Consider the following 19,495-nt stretch of genomic DNA (forward strand, 5'->3'; position numbering starts at 1 on the left):
GAATAAAAAGTTTAATGTTAGCTAGTTTTTATGTTAAGTTGATTAGTTTATAAATCTAATGATTGTATGCATATTTTCATTAAAAAAAAAAAAATTGTATTGATCTGTTCTTGAATTTTGAGTTAACTTGGTGGAATCCTAGCAGCAGCTACAATCAAACCCTCATTATATACCTTAACATTACAAAAAGGGATCTAAATCAAACTATAGTTGAGATCATAAATCATTGATAATAAGAAATGAAAATAAAGGGAAGAACAAATGATCCTCTCAGCATTTCGAGTCATGGGCATTGGGCTTGAGCCAACAATTTCTACAGGTCCTGTGATATATTGAACTCTTGGGTATATGTAACTACACGAAATCGTTTCATCGATTACAGACAAAAGATACATAATCCAGTATTTTACAATAAGGAAACCAAGAGAAATGCTAAAACTGAGCATTTAGAATGTGAATTAGTAAACACTAGAGCATTACAGACTGACCATGTTTTAAATCCAACCTCTGTGCACATGGCTTTCTCTCTATCTATCTTAATGCACGACGACAAATGGTTGGAATGGCGTTAGTAAACAGTATTGACGACGATTGGATCAATATAACCTTTGCCTTACTCGTCTTCCATTCACGTAACTACCATCCAACACCATTGCATTTCCGTACCCGCTGCAAGTAATCACTGCATGCTCCGTCACCCTCGCTACGTATTGTAGTAGTTCGGTGAGAACTGATGGGCAGCTCTCTTTCAGATATTCAAACCCATCCGTTTGCATTACAGCTGCAAGACAAAAGTATAGCATACAAGCATCACATCAATGGAGCTGTCAGCAGGGATGCTTCTTTTGATCAAGAAAAAATGAAATTGTACGAAGACTTCTAATGAAAAGAGGCCATGAAATGGAAAATGAGAGGAGAATAGTTGCAAGTAGGATGATTTTTTCCTAACTCCTATGGTGTGAGTTTGTCTAGCTTAAGCTTTCAAGCTAGATCCCATAGTTATTGAAGACTAGCTATAACTAAGAGTACCACCCCCTCTTTTCTCATCAACTTAGACAGGAGGCGTTAGGAGAGGCTCGGCGTAGGAACGCCTTATCCCTGTGAGGCTGTTATTTATGGTGGGCTATTATCTATAACTCAGGTGTCCGGTTTCCTAGGAAAAAAAAAAACCCCCGACGTAGCCAAGGTTCGTCAACATTTTTCGTTGAATAAAAGAAACGTAAAAAATTTCAATAAGCTAGTCAGTATAGATGTACTCAGAAAAATAAATACCTCTCAAATTCTCCGGCAGTGCAATGACTCTCAGACATACAGCTTTTAGTTGGAAACAATGATGCTGCTCGGCCAGCGCTAATGTCGTTGCAACCGTATTAATGGCAACATCCTCACAAAGTTTAGCCTCACAAAGCAATTTGAGTCTCTCTAATGCATATCTGTCTGCTGCAGCGAGTAGATGCTGAGACATCAGCGTGGAAGCCCATTTTGAGTTTAAGCCTACAATTTCTTCCATGTCTGGTAGGTCATCCCAATATATGAAATGAAGCAATGCCTGTATTCATACCGACATTAAGGAAAAACAAATTTATCATAATCGAAAGCAACTTGAAAATAGAATTGTTAAGGCTACCTTTCATAATCGTTACGTTTATAGTTTTCTATTTTTGAAATTCATAATTTTTCCTCTCAAGTGGTTTTTCACCGTTCTTAAACTAACATTCGAATTCTTAATCAAATTCCAAAAACAAAAACCACTTTTTTAGTTTTCAAAACCTGGCTTGATTTTTAAAAACATTAGTAGAAAGTGGATAACAAAACCATTCTTCTTCAAAATATATATCATAAGCTTTTGATTATCGGATCACATTGGTAAAGCCCACAAAAAGAAAAGCTAACATGAAAGGGAGAGAGCACCTTAAAAACTGGGGCTTCCATATCTTCAACTTTTATGCACTCGGTATTACGGTCCTTCAGAGGGCCATAGAGCTGTGCCCTAAAGACAGGTGACCGTGCTGCGAGAACTAACTTGTGAGCAGAAAATGTTTCCCCATCTACATCAAAGTTCACGTCGGTTAGCTTCCCACTCTCCAAAATCTTGCCAAAATGCTGGCCTATATTGGAGGGTGGTGTTGTTATGGAGTAAATCTTTGGTCCCTCTGTCTGGGACTTAACAACACCAACTACACAGTGGATTTCGAGGCAGTCATCCTTGAGGAAGTCAGATGCTTCTAAAGAAGTTCTTTTATAATAACGTTTATAACCCCTGTAAAATAAAATAAAAATAAAAAACTTGGTCATTTCCTTCTTCATTCCACAATAAAAGAAACAAAACATTTTATTAACAAATGAAGAAATGGGGCACAAATCTTGAGATGTTAAGAAAGGCTAAAGTTCCGAAGAACACATGACAAACAAGAACTGTAGTGTGTCTAGAGATGTAATGGCCCAAGCTCGCCGCTAGCAGATATTGTCCTCTATGAGCTTTCCTTTTCTGACTTCCTCTCAAGATTTTTAAAATGCGTCTGCTAGGGAAAGGTTTCCACACCCTTATAAAGGGTGTTTCGTTCTCCTCCCCAACCGATGTGGGATCTCACATGAGATCAACATATGAAAGACAGAATTGTTTGGAACAAGTGTGAAATCTAGATAGAATCCTTCGAGTATTCTTTTATTATTATTATAACAAGAAACGATACTTTTTATTTCCTAAATGAAACGAATCATTTCCTAAATAAAAAGAAAATGAAGAAATGGGGCACAAATCCTGGGATTGTTTTTTTGTATGCTATGCCCTTGTGCTTTCTTTCATTTTTCTCAATGAAGGTTCAGATTCTAACCAACAAAAAGAAAATAAAGTTCCTAAGAGGATTCAAAGGGTTTACTATACTAGCCAAAAGAAGATCAAATACAGCTATTGTCCTCTTTGGGCTTTCCCTTTGGGACTTCCCCTCAAGGTTTTTAAAACGCGTCTACTAGGGAGAGGTTTCCACACCCTTATAAAGGGTGTTCCGTTCTCCTCCCCAACCAATGTGGGATCTCACAGCTACATACCACACCTCCTCCTAAGAACCCTCATACATAGTATTCTTCTCCAATACTCACCAAATCAAAGTTCCATAACTAGTTGGACAAAGGATTACTTCAAAGTTCAAACGAAGGTATTCTTCACTTCATGGGTATCCCCTTACTGCAATTACACTCAGAGGAAGTCCATCTTACAAGTCTATCACTTCTCAATCGCTTCAATTTGAATAACATTTGATCCATTCACATTAAGCCAATAATAAAAAAAAAAAGAACATAAACTTCATGTAATTGAAATGAACCATACCCACATCTGCAAAACAATATTGTGGCATATGCTAGTTGCAAGCAAAGGAAAATAAACATTTCCCCTTTTGTTAAAGAGATTTTTATTGTAGGCGAAATAATACAGGAAATACTTGCATCAGAATGAAGAACAAAAACAGAATTCAAATAACGAGATCATGCAAGATCCTAATAGTATATCAATGCAACAAAATGCTTACCACATGCTTCCTCGATACTTAAGCGTATAAGGTCCACTCTCGAGCCTTCTCAAAAAATGGCTGTGCACCTTGTGGTTCCCCTTCCCAGTTTGATCCAACAACCTCAATTCAAAAAGGGCTCTAACCTCAGTCCCTTCGCTAGCCAACGCTATAAAAACCGAGACATACGACGCGTTATCCTCGAGGCACTTCCCGTCTGGGTAGAAATATATAGCAAACGTATACCCCGCAACCATAAAGGTATCGGACGCGATGTATTTCCCAAACCCCATCCCCTTATTGAGGGAATACCCATTGATCTTAAACTCATGCGATCCATTAATGGTCTCGAAGCGAGAAGTAGAAGAAGTCACAGGTGGCGGCGGCGGCGACCTAAGATTCGAATAGGATTTAGAGGGGTCCCTGCAAGATTTAATCGTGCCCATTAACTAAAGAATCGTACACAACAAAATTTCAACGCTCCGGACCGCAAAATTAACTCAAGAACCGTCGCTAAAAGAAATCAAAACTCGATCAATAATTAGGGTTTAAGATTTCAAAAGGAAAAAGAATCATCACGACGACGTCGTCGACAAATAGGGGATTTTCAGGAAGACAGAAACAAAATCAATACGGGGAATTGCAAAGAAATGACCCGGAATCACGGGATTTAGAAACAATTTTGAAGAAGGAAGAAGATTTGGTGGAGTTCTTGACTCGAAATCGAATTATCGTCCTAGAGGCGAAGAACAGAGAAGGGAGATGGAGAAAAAGAGTATATGATTGGATAAAAAAGAAATACAATTTTGACAGTAATATCAAATTGGGATTTCCTTCTGCTTGTGTCAGAGAGCTTTTGAATGCTTTTTTTTTTTTTTATTTTTTTATTTTATTTATTTTTAATTTTCCTCTTGGGAAAGGAAAAAAAAGGAAAAGAACAAAAACAAAAAATGGCGGATAGCTTTAGCTGTGCCTTTGAGTCTCCTCTTTTGACCCTTTTTTTTTCTCCTTTTTTAAAATATTTTAATCAAATTTTTGGTCGATAAATTTTAGGAGCGGTTTGGAGCACTATCGGCTCCAAATTAAGAGTCTCGAGTCTCACAGAGTCGATTGCCTGTACTTGTTTAGGGTTTAGGATTTAGAATCTTTAAATTTGATTAATAATTATCTCGTATTTCAAATATTAAGTTCGTAAAAAAAACCAAAATTTTGTTTGCAGTCTATGTGTCTCGAGTGCATGGTTGAGTTTGAGTTATTTTATTTTTTATTTTGTTTAATTTATAATATTGTGATATGATAATTTATTTTTAAATTATATATCGATATTTTGTCGTGTGTGTAGCAACTTTCCAACTATATTCAAATTGCCATAATATCAAGCGCATTTTGGGCAAAAAGTAAATTAATTTTGACGTGAATGTAACGAACTATATACTTTTCACCGTAAAATTGGCATTATACCATGCGCATTTTGGTCCAAAAAGTAAATTAATTTTGACATGTAGCTAACAAACCATATACTTTTCACTGTAAATTGGCATTATACTATGCGCATTTTGGGCGAAAGGTAAATTAATTTTGACATGCACCTAACAAACTATATACTTTTCACCTGGGCAAAAAGTAAATTATTTTTGACGCGTACCTAATGAACGGTACCATATACTTTTCACCGTAAAATCAGCATTATAATTAAAAAAAAATTTACTTTTAAGAGAAAGAGAGATGGAACAAAAAATGGTAAGACACATCAAACTTATAAAGTTGACTTCAATTATACTCGACTAAGTTTTATTTTAATATTTGAAGTTAATTTTTTCTTTTCAAAACAACGTTCCAATAAGTAAATTTGAAGGTTATGGTTAACGAAAAAATTATGAACGGAATGGTAGAAAATTGGAGGTGGAGGGTCGATCGGAGGAAGACGATAATAGCAACATCGATCGATATTTTGTTTAAGTAGGTAATAGTCTAGCCATAAAATGAAAAAAAATGGCTACATTCAATATTTTCGACACACTTAAAACAAGTCCTTCCTTTCTTTGACCTTTTTCCTTTTCTGGTGTCTAATATTTTTACAAACTAACATCAAAGCAACTTTCTTAGTTACACAGCAATACAAATATCAGACTGCACACATTCCATGGGAGCAAATGGGTCAAAACACAAGAACATGCCCCGGATCATCGGTTCTGATTGTTTCGGAAGAAATTGAGATCCCAGCGACGAATCAAACCATCCATAATATGGGTTGCAGGATTTCGGACAACAGTTACGGTCGCCTTCGTGTTGGCTGACAAATCAGCTTCAGCTGAACGTTGGCTACTTGCAGGTGTATTACTACAAGAGGAAGCCCCTGCACTTTCAGTTCCAGCAGGTGCAGGCACCCCTATAGAAGATTCGCTTTTATCGGAACACGAGCGATCAGATACCGAATTCGAATCTCGAACTACTGAAGTAGATTCTGGTTTAATAGATATACTGTACTCTTCTGAAGTTGAAGCAGATTCTGCTTTAAACTGAGAAAAATGGTCATTTGAAGTGGATGTGGCTTCTGGATGCAGCACTCCACAATGGTCTATTCGTGAAATTCCACTTTCGTCTTTCTGTAAAACGTCCTTCGTGTCGGTACATATGACACTCGAAGCTTGCTCTTCTTCTTGAGCGTTTTTCATTTTGAAATCCTTCAACGATTCCATCACTGCTTCCATGAGCATCTGAAATTCATTTACCAAACAAAAAAAAGAAAAACAGATCATCTTAACACGTTGGCCCCGTTTCGGAGATAAGACGATGTGAAAGTTACTATTAATCAGACTGACCCTTTCTTCCTCCTCTGCACTGCATGGGAACCCTGCCAAGTCATCAAGAGGATATTCGACATACTGATCATCATCCATCAAATTTGGAACATTGGTTTCGTAAGGATGGCCATTCGACAATTCAAAACTAATCATATTTGAAGATGACAAGTCCGTGTCATTACTCGTACTTTGATCCTGCAGCAAAGCAACATTTATGTCATATTTTGTAAATAAGCTAATCTACTTGCATTCATATTCATGAAAACTGTGAGATCCACGAGGATTGGAGAGGAAAACGAAGCATTCTTTATAAGGGTGTGGAAACCTCTCATTAGTTTTAAAAATCTTGAGGGAAGCCCGAAAGGGAAAGGCTAAAGAGGACAATATCGGCTAATGGTAGGCTTGGGCTGTGACAAATAGTATCAAAGCCAGACATCGGGCGGTGCACCAACGAAGATGTTGGGCCCGAAGGGGAGTGAATTGTGAGATCCCATATCGGTTGGAGGAGAACAAAATAATCTTTACGAGGGTGTGGAAACCTCTCCCTAGTAGACGCGTTCTAAAAACGTTAAGGGAAACCTCGAAAGGGAAAGCCCAAAGACGACATTATATGTTAGCGGTGGGCTTGGGCTATTACAAAAACTGTACCAAGTTTACAGCTGATCCTGTTAATTAACAGTATCCCGGACATTCCTTTTCTTTTAGAATATTACAATTTAAACAACCGGATGGAATTGAAATCTTGCAAGATGATTACTAATACAGTCGCCAGTTCAACTATGCTAAGTTCACATCTTAGACATGCATTTGGAATCAATAGGAAAGTCAAATTAAAAGCTATGGTGGTACCTGAGATAGGGATTGATGATCTCCAGAAGGAAGATCGGCAGGAACCTGATGCAAGGGGTAAGTGAAGTCATTAACTGTCATCCGTGCACTTCTATTTAATTCCAAATTGACCAAAAAGTTGCTTTGATCTTCATTTAAGGCAATAGAGTGCGATATAACATTACCTCTGTCCGACTCATAGATCTTTTTGAACGGAGTTCTTTAATAGCACCTTCCGTACTATTAGTTGGTATATCTATAGGTAGGGAAAAAAAAAAATTTAATTAAAAGAAAAGACAGAGTCGCCATTAAAGACCTTAAATCCTGAGTATAAACAACAATAAAGAAGCAGAAAATAGTGAGTCGTTAAGTCGTGCCTCTTGATATTGTAGAGGAACCATGGTTTGGGCCCGCTTCTTGCATCGGTCTCCAATAATCCTGAGGATAAAAGATAGTTAAATCTGGCAGCTCAACAAAAGTGAAATCCAACAGAAGCACTGAGGCCTATTTACCTTGTCACTGAAGTAGGATGGCATGGTGTTGATATAAATATCCCCTATTTCATCCTCTGGGGGTTGCAAAACATTGTGGAAGAAAATATTTATAGAATCGAAGTAAAATTGAGGGCGAGGAGAATTGTGATCACCATCGAACTTGATAATGTTTTTGTCCCCCTGCAAAAGAGACAGTTTCATGAATTAACAGCAGCAGTGTAAAATGTTTGGCAAGAGGGGGGTAAGAAATAGTTTACTATGTGTAAATACAAAGGGGGAGGTTAAACAGAGATTTTATCAAATATTTTGACAGCCAGTTAAACATAAAAATTTTAGAATCAACCGAACTAGGAACATGAAGCATCCTGTATTTGAATATGCATCTTTGGGTTCATTAAATATTAAGAAGAAGCTGGAGGGAAAGAGGGAGGGAGACCCTGAAACTTCTTTTATAAGATCACCGCTTAAGGCTGAAACTTTGGAATATATTCCAATATTTTAGCAGAAGTACTTATGAAAGAAAAGGTTATCGAGTGATTCAAAGTCCTTATTGCACAGAGCTATATCCTGCGGAAGAAGACACCAAAAGGAAAACTTCTTTAAATCTTGTAAGAGGAAGCGCAGAGCTACCTCTACAATGAAAGAGTTTCCAACATAATTCATTCCCACATTTCCGAATCCTAAATCTTTTGGATGGAAGAGTACAACCTCTTAAGCTTTATAAGGTGCTACAGGTTACAGCTACGGTGAATCACAATGAACCTAGTACGTAGTTTATGAAATCCTTAGAGTTGTTATGCATTTGAATTGGTTTGTTCATAATAAATTTGCTAGTGCTCCATATAACAGTACCCACTTCAAACTCAAAACTTTTGGACGAAAGCTTGAGTTTTTACCAAAAAAAAAAAAAAAACAGAGAAAGAAGGAGAAATTTTAGGTAAGAACTTCACACTAGGTATTTAGGTGACAAGGATTTACCACATAGGCATCATGTATTTGGTCTGAGTGATGAGGCCGTATGAAGTCATCGTCGATGGCATGCCCAATTAACACTGGTACAAAGCAAGATTTTGCCACCTAGACAAAACAATGTTGGATAAATCTCAGTTGAAATGGCAAGCATTAAAAATAAAAAGAAAGCTTATGAAGAACATAATGTTTCATTCCCAATTTCTGGCTGAACTAGTATTACTGCATTTTCCTAACCAATTCATTGCCCAAGAAACAAGCATCACAAAAGGGAAGATAAATCTCCTAACAACACGAAAGAAAATCTTAACAATCAGCAAGAAGAGGCTATCATTTTGAAAATCGTTGGAAAAATGCACCAACCAGAAGCAAGAAACATGTAAAATACCCAAAATTACTGAACTCCTAGATTTATCTTCAAAGATCAAAGATAACTACTTTGAACTGATCACCACTCATAGAATTGCTGTTAACTTCTTGAAAAATTATTAATCTGTGCTATGGAAAAAGCCATGGAGAAAAAATCAATCAGTTGTTTGGTTCATTAAATTTTCTCAGGATGATATATGCCACCATAACCTATGTTGGTCGTACATTTTCTAAAAGAAAAAATATGACGTTGATTTCTCAACTGACCACACTTTCTTTCCACTATCTATTGATTTTAATGTTATGAGCACTTATCATGTTTGCGACTCAAATCCGAAACGAAATATGCCAAGGTCATGGCTTCTGTCTTTTTCCCAGTCAACTGGGTTAATGATTTTTTGAGGGATAAAGTACAAGCTCAGGTAGAACATCTGGGAGAGCCCAACCTTAAGCACATGATTAATCCTTTTCTGATGAAAGGGCATGGAACACATGTCAAGTGTCAGCTAACATTTTGTATAAGAGACACATAAACATTCATTAAGAAACAATGTGGCCAAAAAAGGAACCTAAAGGACAAAGGGACAAGGGACTCCCTCCCCTAAAGAGAAAGACAACAAAAACAGCTCCCAACCAAGGTTAATTGTGAAAGTGGTGTACTAACAAAAATAGTTGTGTTGGCTACTCCAACGGAGGCTGTAAACTGGACAGGGTCACAAAAGTAACCAAAAGAATTGACCTTGTCTTTAAAGACTATTGTTTCTTTCGACAAAATTTCTTGTGCGATTAGCATCTAATGAATAAATTTTTTTCCCTTAAAGCAGAAGCATTAAATCTATCCCCAAGGAAAAAGGAGAACATGCAGATCAATTATTCACTCTACTAGTTAGCATGCAACTGAGAAGTTATAAAAGGAGCTCACAGATACATATAGCAGATAATAGATAGAATGAAACCTTAATGGTGTTGAGGTCCATAATGTCAAATTTTGCCTTTTTCTGGATAGCCCTTCTCATGTATTGAATAGCAAACTTCACCTAGAATCACACAAATAATGAGATAGTTAGGATTTCCGAGCATCAATCACTTACCATCAAAAGAACATTAGTTACAACAACTTATGGACCAACCAATCACACGCACATCATTGAACTACGGGAATTTTTTTTTTTTAAAATAGGAATAATGACTTGTGAGGTCATTTGAAATTAGTTTTGACCACCACACTTGTAGGTCCCAAGAAAAGAAATGGACTAGACTGTTGCTGAGAGAGGAATTTCTCAGTTCAAGCTTTGGTTGATTCAAAATCAGTGAAATAATTCTTACCGTGAATTTAGGTAAACGAAACTTATAGGTTTCTACAAGTTCCATCATTAGCTCAACCAGATCAGAGAAAGGACTGTCCAGAACCATCCCTGCAATTGAAGGATTCTCAGCCCCATACATTAGGCTGTTCGAAATATGCATGTTAGTGGAAAATGAACAAGACTAAATAAGATTCAAACATTATCTAAGGCTGAAATATTGATAACTATTTTTAGATAAGAACCAATCTTACAATGACTTTATCCATAAACAAACCTGAAGGTAAGAACAGTGAACTTATGAAATTCTTTCCCATGAGGAAGATTATATATTTCATTCTAATTACTCGTGAAACAAATCAATCAAAATTGTGCTACAGATAACGCAATAGTGAAGAAACACAATACATATTTTATTATGACTTGCACGGATCTTGACCAAATGTGCCTCCTTTTTGTAACCCTTTGGTCCTCGGGGATTCCTCATCTATTCTCTTTTGTTTGGTAATTATCATCAATATAATGTCACAGTTCTTATTAGTTTTAAAAAACACCACAAGAAAGAAGAGTGCTTTGATTAAATTTAAAGACTGGGAATTTCCCATGCATTTGCTTCATAATGATTCTAAATTCAGAATCTTTGACTCCAGTCAAGTAGTTTCACTGTTGTACCTTTGTTTATCATAATAGAAGTGACGAAGTTGAGTTCTGTTTTGTGCAAACTAATTTGGAAAGCTACTCAAAAAGATGCATAATCTTTCTTTGGTTTCTGCATTGGAAGTGTTACCGCTAATGGAAGTTCCGGTCTCATCCATGCTTTGACAAGTTTGAATTCTCTCATGAGAGGATTAATACTATCATCGTATTTAGAGGTCATCTTTTATGTTAATTGGCCTTTAATAGTGTAAGGTGTATGATACAATGCCACTTCAAGTGTACATACATTACACTCATGGAAAAAAGTGGCCACATCTGGAACCCATTGACAATGACATGGAAAAGAAAAATAATTGAAGGCTGACAAATTCAAACCCCTTCTACCTCCTTTCTTCCATTTCTTCTCTAGTGATCTTTATCAAACAGTTGGTAAATCTGCAATCGGTGAATTGCGTTTGTTATCTCGATTGGTGGTGACCCTGGGATATATTTTCCTTTCATACAAGCGAGACATACTCTTGTGGTTACCAAATTCTATGGCTGGTGGAGCTCCACCTCAACTAATATAAATCCTTGCAATCTGCTGAGATATAACTGAATCTTTTGGTTTTGAGTTAAAATTCTAGCTCTTGAAACCAACACTTGGAATTTGTTCTGGTACTCTTCCACTAAACCTGTTCGTTTTAGCTTAGCGAGCTCCCCCAATTTATTGCTTCAAATGGGAAGTCCAAACCGCAAGTTGCATTGGTGGACAAACTTTGTCCAAGTGGGATCTAGAATATCATGTACCATCTATAAATACCATAGCAATTCCCTGAGTGATAAGAGGCTAAGCTCGCTTTTCTTCCTTAGGAGTCAATTGATGTCAGGAAAAAGTGTTGACAACGGTAATCCAACCCAAGGGAGCTATTGAACGAGGGAAGTCGAGTATAGTGAATTTTGATACAATTAATTTTCCACCAAAATTTTCAGAAATTGTTGTCCCAGAAATCCCTGATCGTAATAAGAAGCTAAGCTCGCTTTTCTTCCTTAGGTGTCAAATGATGTCGGAAAAAATGTTGACAACGACCAATTCAACCCAAGGGGGCTATTGAAACGAGGGAAGTTAAGTTTCGTGAATTTTGATACAATTAAGTTTTCTCCAAAATTTTCAGAAATTGTTGTCCCAGAAATCCCTGATCTCTCATCGTTTTTTTTCTTGACTTTCAACACTGGAAGAAATCATATCCTTTTTTTTTGTGAATTCCAAGTCAAGAGACATGACATCCAATATGGCATGAAGCTATTCAACTTCAAGCCGAATTGGCCAGCAATTCAGATAAGATTAAATTGAGGTGGGTTCCATACATCATCGTCTTAAATTGAAGATAAAATAAGATTAAATTTATTTTCAAATTAAATTCAGATAAGATTAAACTTAAAAAAAAAAAAAAAAAAAATCCAACCAACAACTAAAAATAATTTGAATTGGTCAGACATAATTATTCTTATTTTCCATGTCATCGTTGACTACTTTCTGCAACAAGTGTAATGTGTACACTTGTAGTCGCATTGTATCAATGTGTAAGAAGGCCTCAATAGGTGGAGCATGTGTTGTGAGATTGTCAATATGATGGAGGAGGTCTTATTCCATCTTCCATTTTGTGAGGAGCTTTTCTTGGTGTTCTTTTTTTTTTTTTTTTTTGCAACTTTATGGAATATCCCACGTGAGAAGAGCGGGGAAATCTTTATTGAAATGGAAAGGTCTTGAATTCAACGGTCATCCTTTTATCTCTTATTCTATTGAATTGAAGCCCCTATTCTATGGAATTGAAGCCCCTTCTTGTTGTAATTTTGTTTTGTTTTCTTTTCTTTTTCTAAGATTTTATATTTGTGAATGTTAGGTCCCATGATTTTTCTTGTTTAACCTGTTTAACCGTATAAATGTTTGCATATCTTACCCCAATAGGGAAATGTACCGAGTATTTTAAGAACTCACCACTCACAAAAATCATTTTCAATTAAGGGCAACACTATAGCACGGGATGATGAACGGGCTGAAGAAATCAGTCATGGGACAACCGGAAGTTTTAATGTTTTTTCTTTAAAACGTTTCTGCTTTGAGTTGATTTGATTTGAATTCGACAAGACATCCAATGACCTCGTGGTGGCCAAACTGTGTCTACCACTTAGCAGGAGATTGAAAAACACCATTCATTCAAACTCCATAATCTCGTAAACTAGGGGTTTCCTAGTAAAAATCAAATCAAACAAAATGAACTTAAAGCAAAAACGTTTTCAATAAAAAGCATAAAAACTCCAAAGTTGCTCTTACCTAAAAATCATTTTATAAAATGGCATGTATTTAAAATACTTAGTAAGACACTCCCCAATATGAAAACATTTCTTTAGTTAAAGGAAACAAAATCACCGGACCTTGGTATTTAATTACCAAAAACTTAGCGTGTAATTTTCCACAAAATCATTCTTCAATCACCTTTTTTTAGAGATCATTATTACCTAATTACGCCTAATTACCCAGACACTTATTTAATTCATCTCCTCAACATATGCACTTATGGGAAGATAGAAGTAGAAGGCAAACCTGGTAACAGCACCCATAGAACGGCCCCATAAGCCAATTAAAGAGACGTTTCCATCTGCTCGCAAATACTCAACCACGGCTTTCAGATCATCCTTCTGAAAAAGTTCAACATCATATATTGAGGAAGGAAAATGGCAATATGCATCAAGCACCCAAATCATAAAGCAAAAGAACTACAAGCAGCAGTCAATACAGTCGCTGATAAAATATATTCAGAGAAGAACATAACTATTTGAAGGCACATTCAGTATCCAAAAAGTTCATACTAACCGACCCAGATTCAGAGTCAATTACTCTAGTCTTTAGACTTCAGCAATAAAGATCACAGAAGACATGTAGATTATAAAATGTTTAGGGTTTAAACGTAGGAGCAGGGTTCTGTGTAAATAATGCATCACAAGTGGTATAAAAATGATTCTCTGCCTTTTAGGAAGAATGTGAACCAATAGAATTTAAAAAAACTTCTAATAGAAAATGAATTATTCAAACTAGAGAAATACTTAGACTCAAGAAAAGAGGGGATATCCTTGACACTTACTTCATTCCACCCCAATGTAACATGCTCACCCCCAGAAAGTCCAGAACCAGAAAAATCAAGAGCAAACACGGTGATGTTAGAAGGCAGTAATATTATGGCAGCCTCACTGGCATCTGCTCGACACCCACTGTTGCAAATCAAATAAATACCAATCAGAATGTAATATGGATTAATCCAGTGATTTACGTAATCTAAACAAAGAGCATTATCATAATGAAATGCATTTCTAGCGGGAAACCTGCAGCAAAAATTTCTTAAATTGAATTTTCAAGACCTAAGCTAATAAGTATGCAGTCTGTTATATTAATTTCTAGCGAGGGACTTGATCAAATGCGTAATTAGATATAAATTTTCAGATATTACTCACCTGTTACCATGGCAGTAAATTACACAGGGTAGAGGCTTTCCTTCAGGACTAACAATAGGCAAGTAATGACTACACTGAAGTACATCTCCCCGAGTGTTTTTAACCTGCAATAATGTTAGGAGGTTCTTAACATAGCAGAAAACTTATCTCAATGAACTATAGTCCACAAAAATCAAGGTAGTAGATGTCAAGATAGTCAGATAGATGGCGGAAAAAATCAGAAGAATTTATCCATCCAAGCCTCAAACCCCAAAAGTTATCTATACAAGTCAAATCATTATTTCCTTAAAGTTGGCCCAATTATTGGATGCATTAAGAGGGAAGATCATTATCAAATAAGTCTAGAGAAATTCCTCATACCTCCTGTTACTCAGAGCCTCTTATAGACTTCTTCAAATAAGTCTTAAGAGTATCCAATGATTTTGAGATAGCCTCCCAAGACTTTCCAAGTATCCTCACACACAATGGATAAGCTTTTGAGTTCAAGCCAGAAATCCTTTCTCCACTTTCGGGTAGAAGTTCCACACACACATGCGATGAGATTTTTTTGGAAATAGAGCCAAGTCCTTCAGATTAGCTAATACATTCGATAATATTTTCCTATGTGCATGTGTGCGGTTAAAGATTTCAGGAAGGCTTTTACTCGGGAATTATAGTTGAAAATATTTTTTCAAATTGTCAATGGCAAAGGGCATGCTAAGGAAGAAGTCTTCAAATCAGCTAAGTTTTAAAGTTACTCGTGGTGTTCACTATGTAATTCTTTTTAAGATTATACTCCTTTAGTTATTATGTCTAATTTAAGGGCTTTTACTACGTTCCTTTTTAATACGAAGAGATAAAGTGGGGAAGGGGTGGGATTTCTTGGTATTGATAATCTGAAAGTTCTTTTTCTTTTTCTATTTCTTTCTTATGTAATACCTCTTTGTAACTGTTCACTGTATCAATAAGTTTGTTTCCTTTTCAAGGAAAGAACGTCACTGTCATAATGAAGAACCAAGTTCCTTTTCTAGGGCAACCGTCTATGAGTTGACAAAAGAAACCGTCTATGAGTTGACAAAAGAAGAAACAACCACTCCCTTGCTAGCATTAGGATGTGTCTTCATCTTCCACGACCATCAAATCTATTAATCTCAGCACAAATCCTTTGCTATATGAATGATTCCTGACCCACACAGCAAGCTCATTACTTCTTAAATCTAAAAAATTAGGAGGTCCCTGAAAGCCCAGTGGTTCAATTCAGCAAGACCCAAACAACTAAAGAGGGAAAGCAAACAATCTATGTGCAATCCGATAACCTAATTGTACTGTACAACCCCTGAATCTACTATGAACTTTGTTCAACATTTCTTTTGTTCTATGAAAATTGATTTGATAGGCTGTACCCCCCCCATGGAGAGAGAGCAACCTCACTCGGCAAGAATTCCAGAGCTCCCGAACGCCCCATACAGTTAAAAAAAAAAAAAAAAAAAAAATCCACCTCTTAACCTGTANGTTCAACATTTCTTTTGTTCTATGAAAATTGATTTGATAGGCTGTACCCCCCCCATGGAGAGAGAGCAACCTCACTCGGCAAGAATTCCAGAGCTCCCGAACGCCCCATACAGTAAAAAAAAAAAAAAAAAAAAACTTCCACCTCTTAACCTGTATACACCCGTTATCTTCTGTAATCAACGGCCACAGAGAAGCCGTACAATGAACTTATTTGAAGGGTCAACAGCATGCATACTGCCATTATGACTACACTAACTTCATAATTTTTCTTATGAGAGACCATACTGACTTTATAAGTTTCAGTAAAAGTTCAGCACGTTCATCTTAGACATATCAAATCAATGGAGAAGTCCAAGCAATGAGAAAATTGACGACGGAGTCGCATTTATGCTAGGAAATCGTACCTCCAGATCCTTCCTTTGATACAATTTTCCTCGAAGCGTGAACTCATCTTCTAATAAATCATTGTTCGGGTCATATTCAGCTCTGCGAGTAAAATTTAGCAACGTTGTAGCCTCTCAGAGATGTCAACGCTTAATTTAAGGAAATGATTAAAACAAATGTGAAGTTACAAAATGAGAACCCGCAACAAATGTCGTGGAGTATTCCAACGATCAAGCAATAATTATAGAACACAATAGAAAACGAAATAATGAACAAAACATGAACGGATCCGCATTTCAATGTCATTAAATCGCAGAGATCTCATTCAGGTCCGGAATACCCAAAAAGGTAAAAAGTGTAAACTAAAAACCAGGTGGAAGAGAACGTTAATGAAAACGAAAAGGAAAGAAATATTTAGATCTCAACCTACAAGCCCCCTCCATTCCCACAATGGAAACCCATGTAAAATTCAAATTTCAGGGACCCAAGTACTAAGATTAGCAAATAGATTAACAGGAAGACTTTAATTCTGAGATTCTAGAGCAAAATAAAACACTTAATATCATAGCTCCAAAATCCATCACTCTTTAGCCTCTCACAGCAACAAAACAAACGCACCAACGCACACACACCAAATTCCAACTCCAGAGCTAGTAATTCAACAGAAAACTAGAAAAATAAATCTCAAAATTAGTCAGAAACGTTACCTCGGTGGACGAATGATGAAGTTGATCAGCTGCTCCATCAGATTCAGAGAAACAACGACGAAGCAACCGATCTATATCTCTCTCCCAAGCTGATTCTGAGTTTCCTTGAACAAAAACGGAGTAAAACAATACGAATTCACCGATCAAGAAGAGCAAATCAGAAACAAAATCCGAGAGAGAAAGAGAGAAAAAAAAAAAAAAGTATTATTCGCTGAAACGAATGAAAACGAAGAAGAATAGAAGGTGGCTTACTTTATTAACTTGCTTTTATGTATTGGGCTTTCGATTTTCGGAGCCGCCTTTCCCCCACCCGATGCCTATCTCTCCGTCTCTCCGATTGGGCGCGCGTGTTGATCACGCTCGTTAGTGACCGCGTGTATGTGCCGCTCCCTCGGATAGATCTTTTTCCCGCGACGCTACTGATTGGGCCTGTGCCGCGATTATATTCGGCCTTTCTCGGTGGACTTAATGGGCCATGGCCCAATGGTACTTTCGTAATTATGAGATAAATAGCATAATTATTGAAGAATGGTCCATGAGTTTATATATATATAAAATAAAAAATTTGTATTAAATAAATGTATTATTATATCTTTGACCATAATGCAACTAATTAATTTTACTGTGTTAATTATATTTTATTTGCTTAGACGTTAAATATAATCACTATAATTAAATAAATAATAATAAGAATAATAATAAAAGCTTAAAGTTGCGAGCCGTGTCAATGAGCACCAAGTCACTACCCTGATATTGACCGTCGGATCTGGAACACCGACACAAACTTTTTCCAATTATCCAACGACCAGAAGGGGGCTGTGATGCTCAAGGGTCACAGCTCGGTAACTAAAATTCTAAGTAGTCGGCATTCTTATCGGTGGTGGTGGCCACTCGAGCCGAGAATAAATTGTTCACAGAGAAATTTTCTCTAGAAAATCTGCAAGAAAATTTTCGAGCAAGAACCGGAGAGATGTTTGGGTACACGGGCGTGAGTAACAAGGGTGGAGAAGTAGATCTAGAATCAGGGGAGACCCTGTACCCAGGTTTGAGCTATGGCGAAAATCAGCTTCGATGGGGTTTCATTCGTAAGGTTTACGGAATCCTCGCGGCGCAGATCGTGCTCACCACCATCGTCTCCTCTGTCACCGTTTTGTACGCTCCGATCAACGATCTTCTCCGGGGAAATTCTGGCCTTCTTTTGTTCCTTTGCTTCCTTCCCCTATTCTGTAAGTCTATCATTTCCGAATCGTAGTTGAAAGGTCTTGGTTTATAGATTTATTAATCGTTTCTGAATTTTCTTTTTATGATTTTTCGGTGGATCAATTTTATCTTGTGGTTTTTTCGTGCTTTCTTTGATGACTTGGATCGGAATTGGCAGTGTGGAATGAGCGATTAATCTCTGGCTGTTTTCGTTTTCTTAGATTGGCATCCATATATTTTTTTTTTTTTTGGAGATAGTTAATTTGGCATCCCGATTGATGATAAGATTGTGTCGTTCATGAATTCTAGAATTCTTTAATTTCATAAGAAATTTTCGATGCAGTTGGCGATTTCTTTATTTTTTGGCAAGAGAAAGTGTCAATATTCGAAAGTAGTTTCCGGATCATGTGTTTCATGATATATTTCTATTTTTTCTCTGTGCAATCTGCTTCCTCGTTTGAGCTCGGATGGAAAGTCCTTTGTTCGGATTCGTCCTTGGTTTTTGTTATTGGATCAAGGCTAATTATCTTATTGAATTCGTGACTTGCTGGATCGTCTTTTGGTTGGCACATTGCCATCTTGAACATGGATGAAGCTCAAACAGAGTGACTTTTTTCTTGAATTTGAATGGGAGTATTCCATATATCATTCTAGTTACTTGCATCTATATGGTTTTGATGCGTACCATATCTATCCAGATCAATTCTAAGAAGAGGCTGTTTGTTAGGAACTTGTATATTTGTGAGATCCCACCTCGATCGGAGAGGAGAACAAAACATTCTTTATAAGGGATTAAGCGCGTTTTAAAACCATGAGGCTGACGGCGACACATAAAGGGCTAAAGTGGATAATATCTATTAGTGGTGGGCTTGGGCTCTTAGAAATGGTATCAGAGTCGGACAATGAGTGGTGTGCCATGGAGGACGCTGGCCTCAAGGGGGTTGATCGTGAGATCCCACATTGGTTGGAGAGAGGAACGAAATATTCCTTATAAATGTGTGAAAACCTCTCCCTATTAGACGCATTTTAAAACTGTGAGGTTGACGGCGTTACGTAACGGGCTAAAGCGGACAATATCGGTTAGCAGTAGGCTTGGGTTGTTACAATATTGTACTTTGCAATCCCCATATCATTTGACTCCTTTGTTCTCGATTCTTGACGAATGGAGTTACTCACTGAAATTTATTGGAGACCCTTTGTCTTCCTTGGTTTATATTTCTGAACCCTTTCAGCTTTTCTTTTTTTTTTTTTTTTTTTTTTTTTTTTTTTTTTTTTTTTTTTTTTTTTTTTTTT

The 19,495-nt window shown here is 36.8% G+C and overlaps 3 protein-coding genes and 1 long non-coding RNA gene across 6 annotated transcripts in view; 2 read left to right on the plus strand and 2 right to left on the minus strand.

Moving 5' to 3' along the window:
• Positions 1-292: 292 nt before the first annotated feature.
• LOC111498910 (BTB/POZ and MATH domain-containing protein 2-like) lies at positions 293-4,342 on the minus strand. The gene is made up of 4 exons (XM_023150267.1): positions 3,528-4,342; positions 1,912-2,260; positions 1,273-1,549; positions 293-781 (listed from the first exon to the last, which is right to left on the minus strand). The coding sequence occupies exons 1-4, from the start codon at positions 3,950-3,952 to the stop codon at positions 597-599; spliced, it is 1,236 nt and encodes a 411-aa protein (XP_023006035.1). The 5' UTR covers positions 3,953-4,342; the 3' UTR covers positions 293-596.
• A 1,095-nt stretch (positions 4,343-5,437) lies between these two features.
• On the minus strand, positions 5,438-17,384 carry LOC111498904. 3 transcript variants are annotated; one of them, XM_023150258.1, is made up of 15 exons: positions 17,255-17,384; positions 17,003-17,097; positions 16,316-16,397; positions 14,421-14,524; positions 14,054-14,180; positions 13,516-13,610; positions 10,297-10,420; positions 9,927-10,007; positions 8,611-8,709; positions 7,651-7,812; positions 7,516-7,576; positions 7,324-7,394; positions 7,160-7,204; positions 6,329-6,505; positions 5,438-6,223 (listed from the first exon to the last, which is right to left on the minus strand). In XM_023150258.1, exons 2-15 carry the CDS (start codon positions 17,038-17,040, stop codon positions 5,690-5,692), a joined length of 1,800 nt encoding a protein of 599 aa, XP_023006026.1. In that variant the 5' UTR covers positions 17,041-17,097; positions 17,255-17,384; the 3' UTR covers positions 5,438-5,689. The 3 variants fall into 3 exon arrangements, with proteins under 3 accessions (XP_023006026.1, XP_023006025.1, XP_023006024.1); XM_023150257.1 differs by having other exon boundaries at positions 17,003-17,106; XM_023150256.1 differs by lacking the exon at positions 17,255-17,384 and having other exon boundaries at positions 17,003-17,240.
• LOC111498907 overlaps positions 7,834-19,495 on the plus strand; it is an 18,183-nt gene continuing 6,521 nt past the window's right edge. Inside the window, exon 1 of the long non-coding RNA XR_002720876.1 lies at positions 7,834-8,157. This is a non-coding gene — a long non-coding RNA (uncharacterized LOC111498907). The remainder of the gene's footprint in view (positions 8,158-19,495) is intronic.
• Positions 17,858-19,495, plus strand: part of LOC111498906 (BI1-like protein) — a 3,193-nt gene continuing 1,555 nt past the window's right edge. Inside the window, exon 1 of the mRNA XM_023150261.1 lies at positions 17,858-18,228. Within this exon, the coding sequence (XP_023006029.1) occupies positions 17,973-18,228 (256 nt within the window). The 5' untranslated portion in view covers positions 17,858-17,972. The remainder of the gene's footprint in view (positions 18,229-19,495) is intronic.

This window comes from Cucurbita maxima, unplaced genomic scaffold (genome assembly GCF_002738345.1).
Source record: "Cucurbita maxima cultivar Rimu unplaced genomic scaffold, Cmax_1.0 Cma_Scf00026, whole genome shotgun sequence".
Taxonomy (NCBI): Eukaryota; Viridiplantae; Streptophyta; class Magnoliopsida; order Cucurbitales; family Cucurbitaceae; genus Cucurbita; species Cucurbita maxima.

Coding starts and splice junctions, on each gene's coding strand:
- LOC111498910 (XM_023150267.1), bottom strand. CDS start 3,952: ATGGGCACGATTAAATCTTGCAGGGACCCCTCTAAATCCTATTCGAAT. Junction 2,261..3,527: donor AAGTATCGAGGAAGCATGTG/GTAAGCATTTTG, acceptor TTTATTTTACAG/GGGTTATAAACGTTATTATA. Junction 782..1,272: donor ACTGCCGGAGAATTTGAGAG/GTATTTATTTTT, acceptor TTTGTCTTGCAG/CTGTAATGCAAACGGATGGG.
- LOC111498904 (XM_023150258.1), bottom strand. CDS start 17,040: ATGGAGCAGCTGATCAACTTCATCATTCGTCCACCGAG. Junction 7,577..7,650: donor CATCCTACTTCAGTGACAAG/GTAAATAGGCCT, acceptor TTTTATCCTCAG/GATTATTGGAGACCGATGCA. Junction 6,224..6,328: donor GTGCAGAGGAGGAAGAAAGG/GTCAGTCTGATT, acceptor AATGAATTTCAG/ATGCTCATGGAAGCAGTGAT.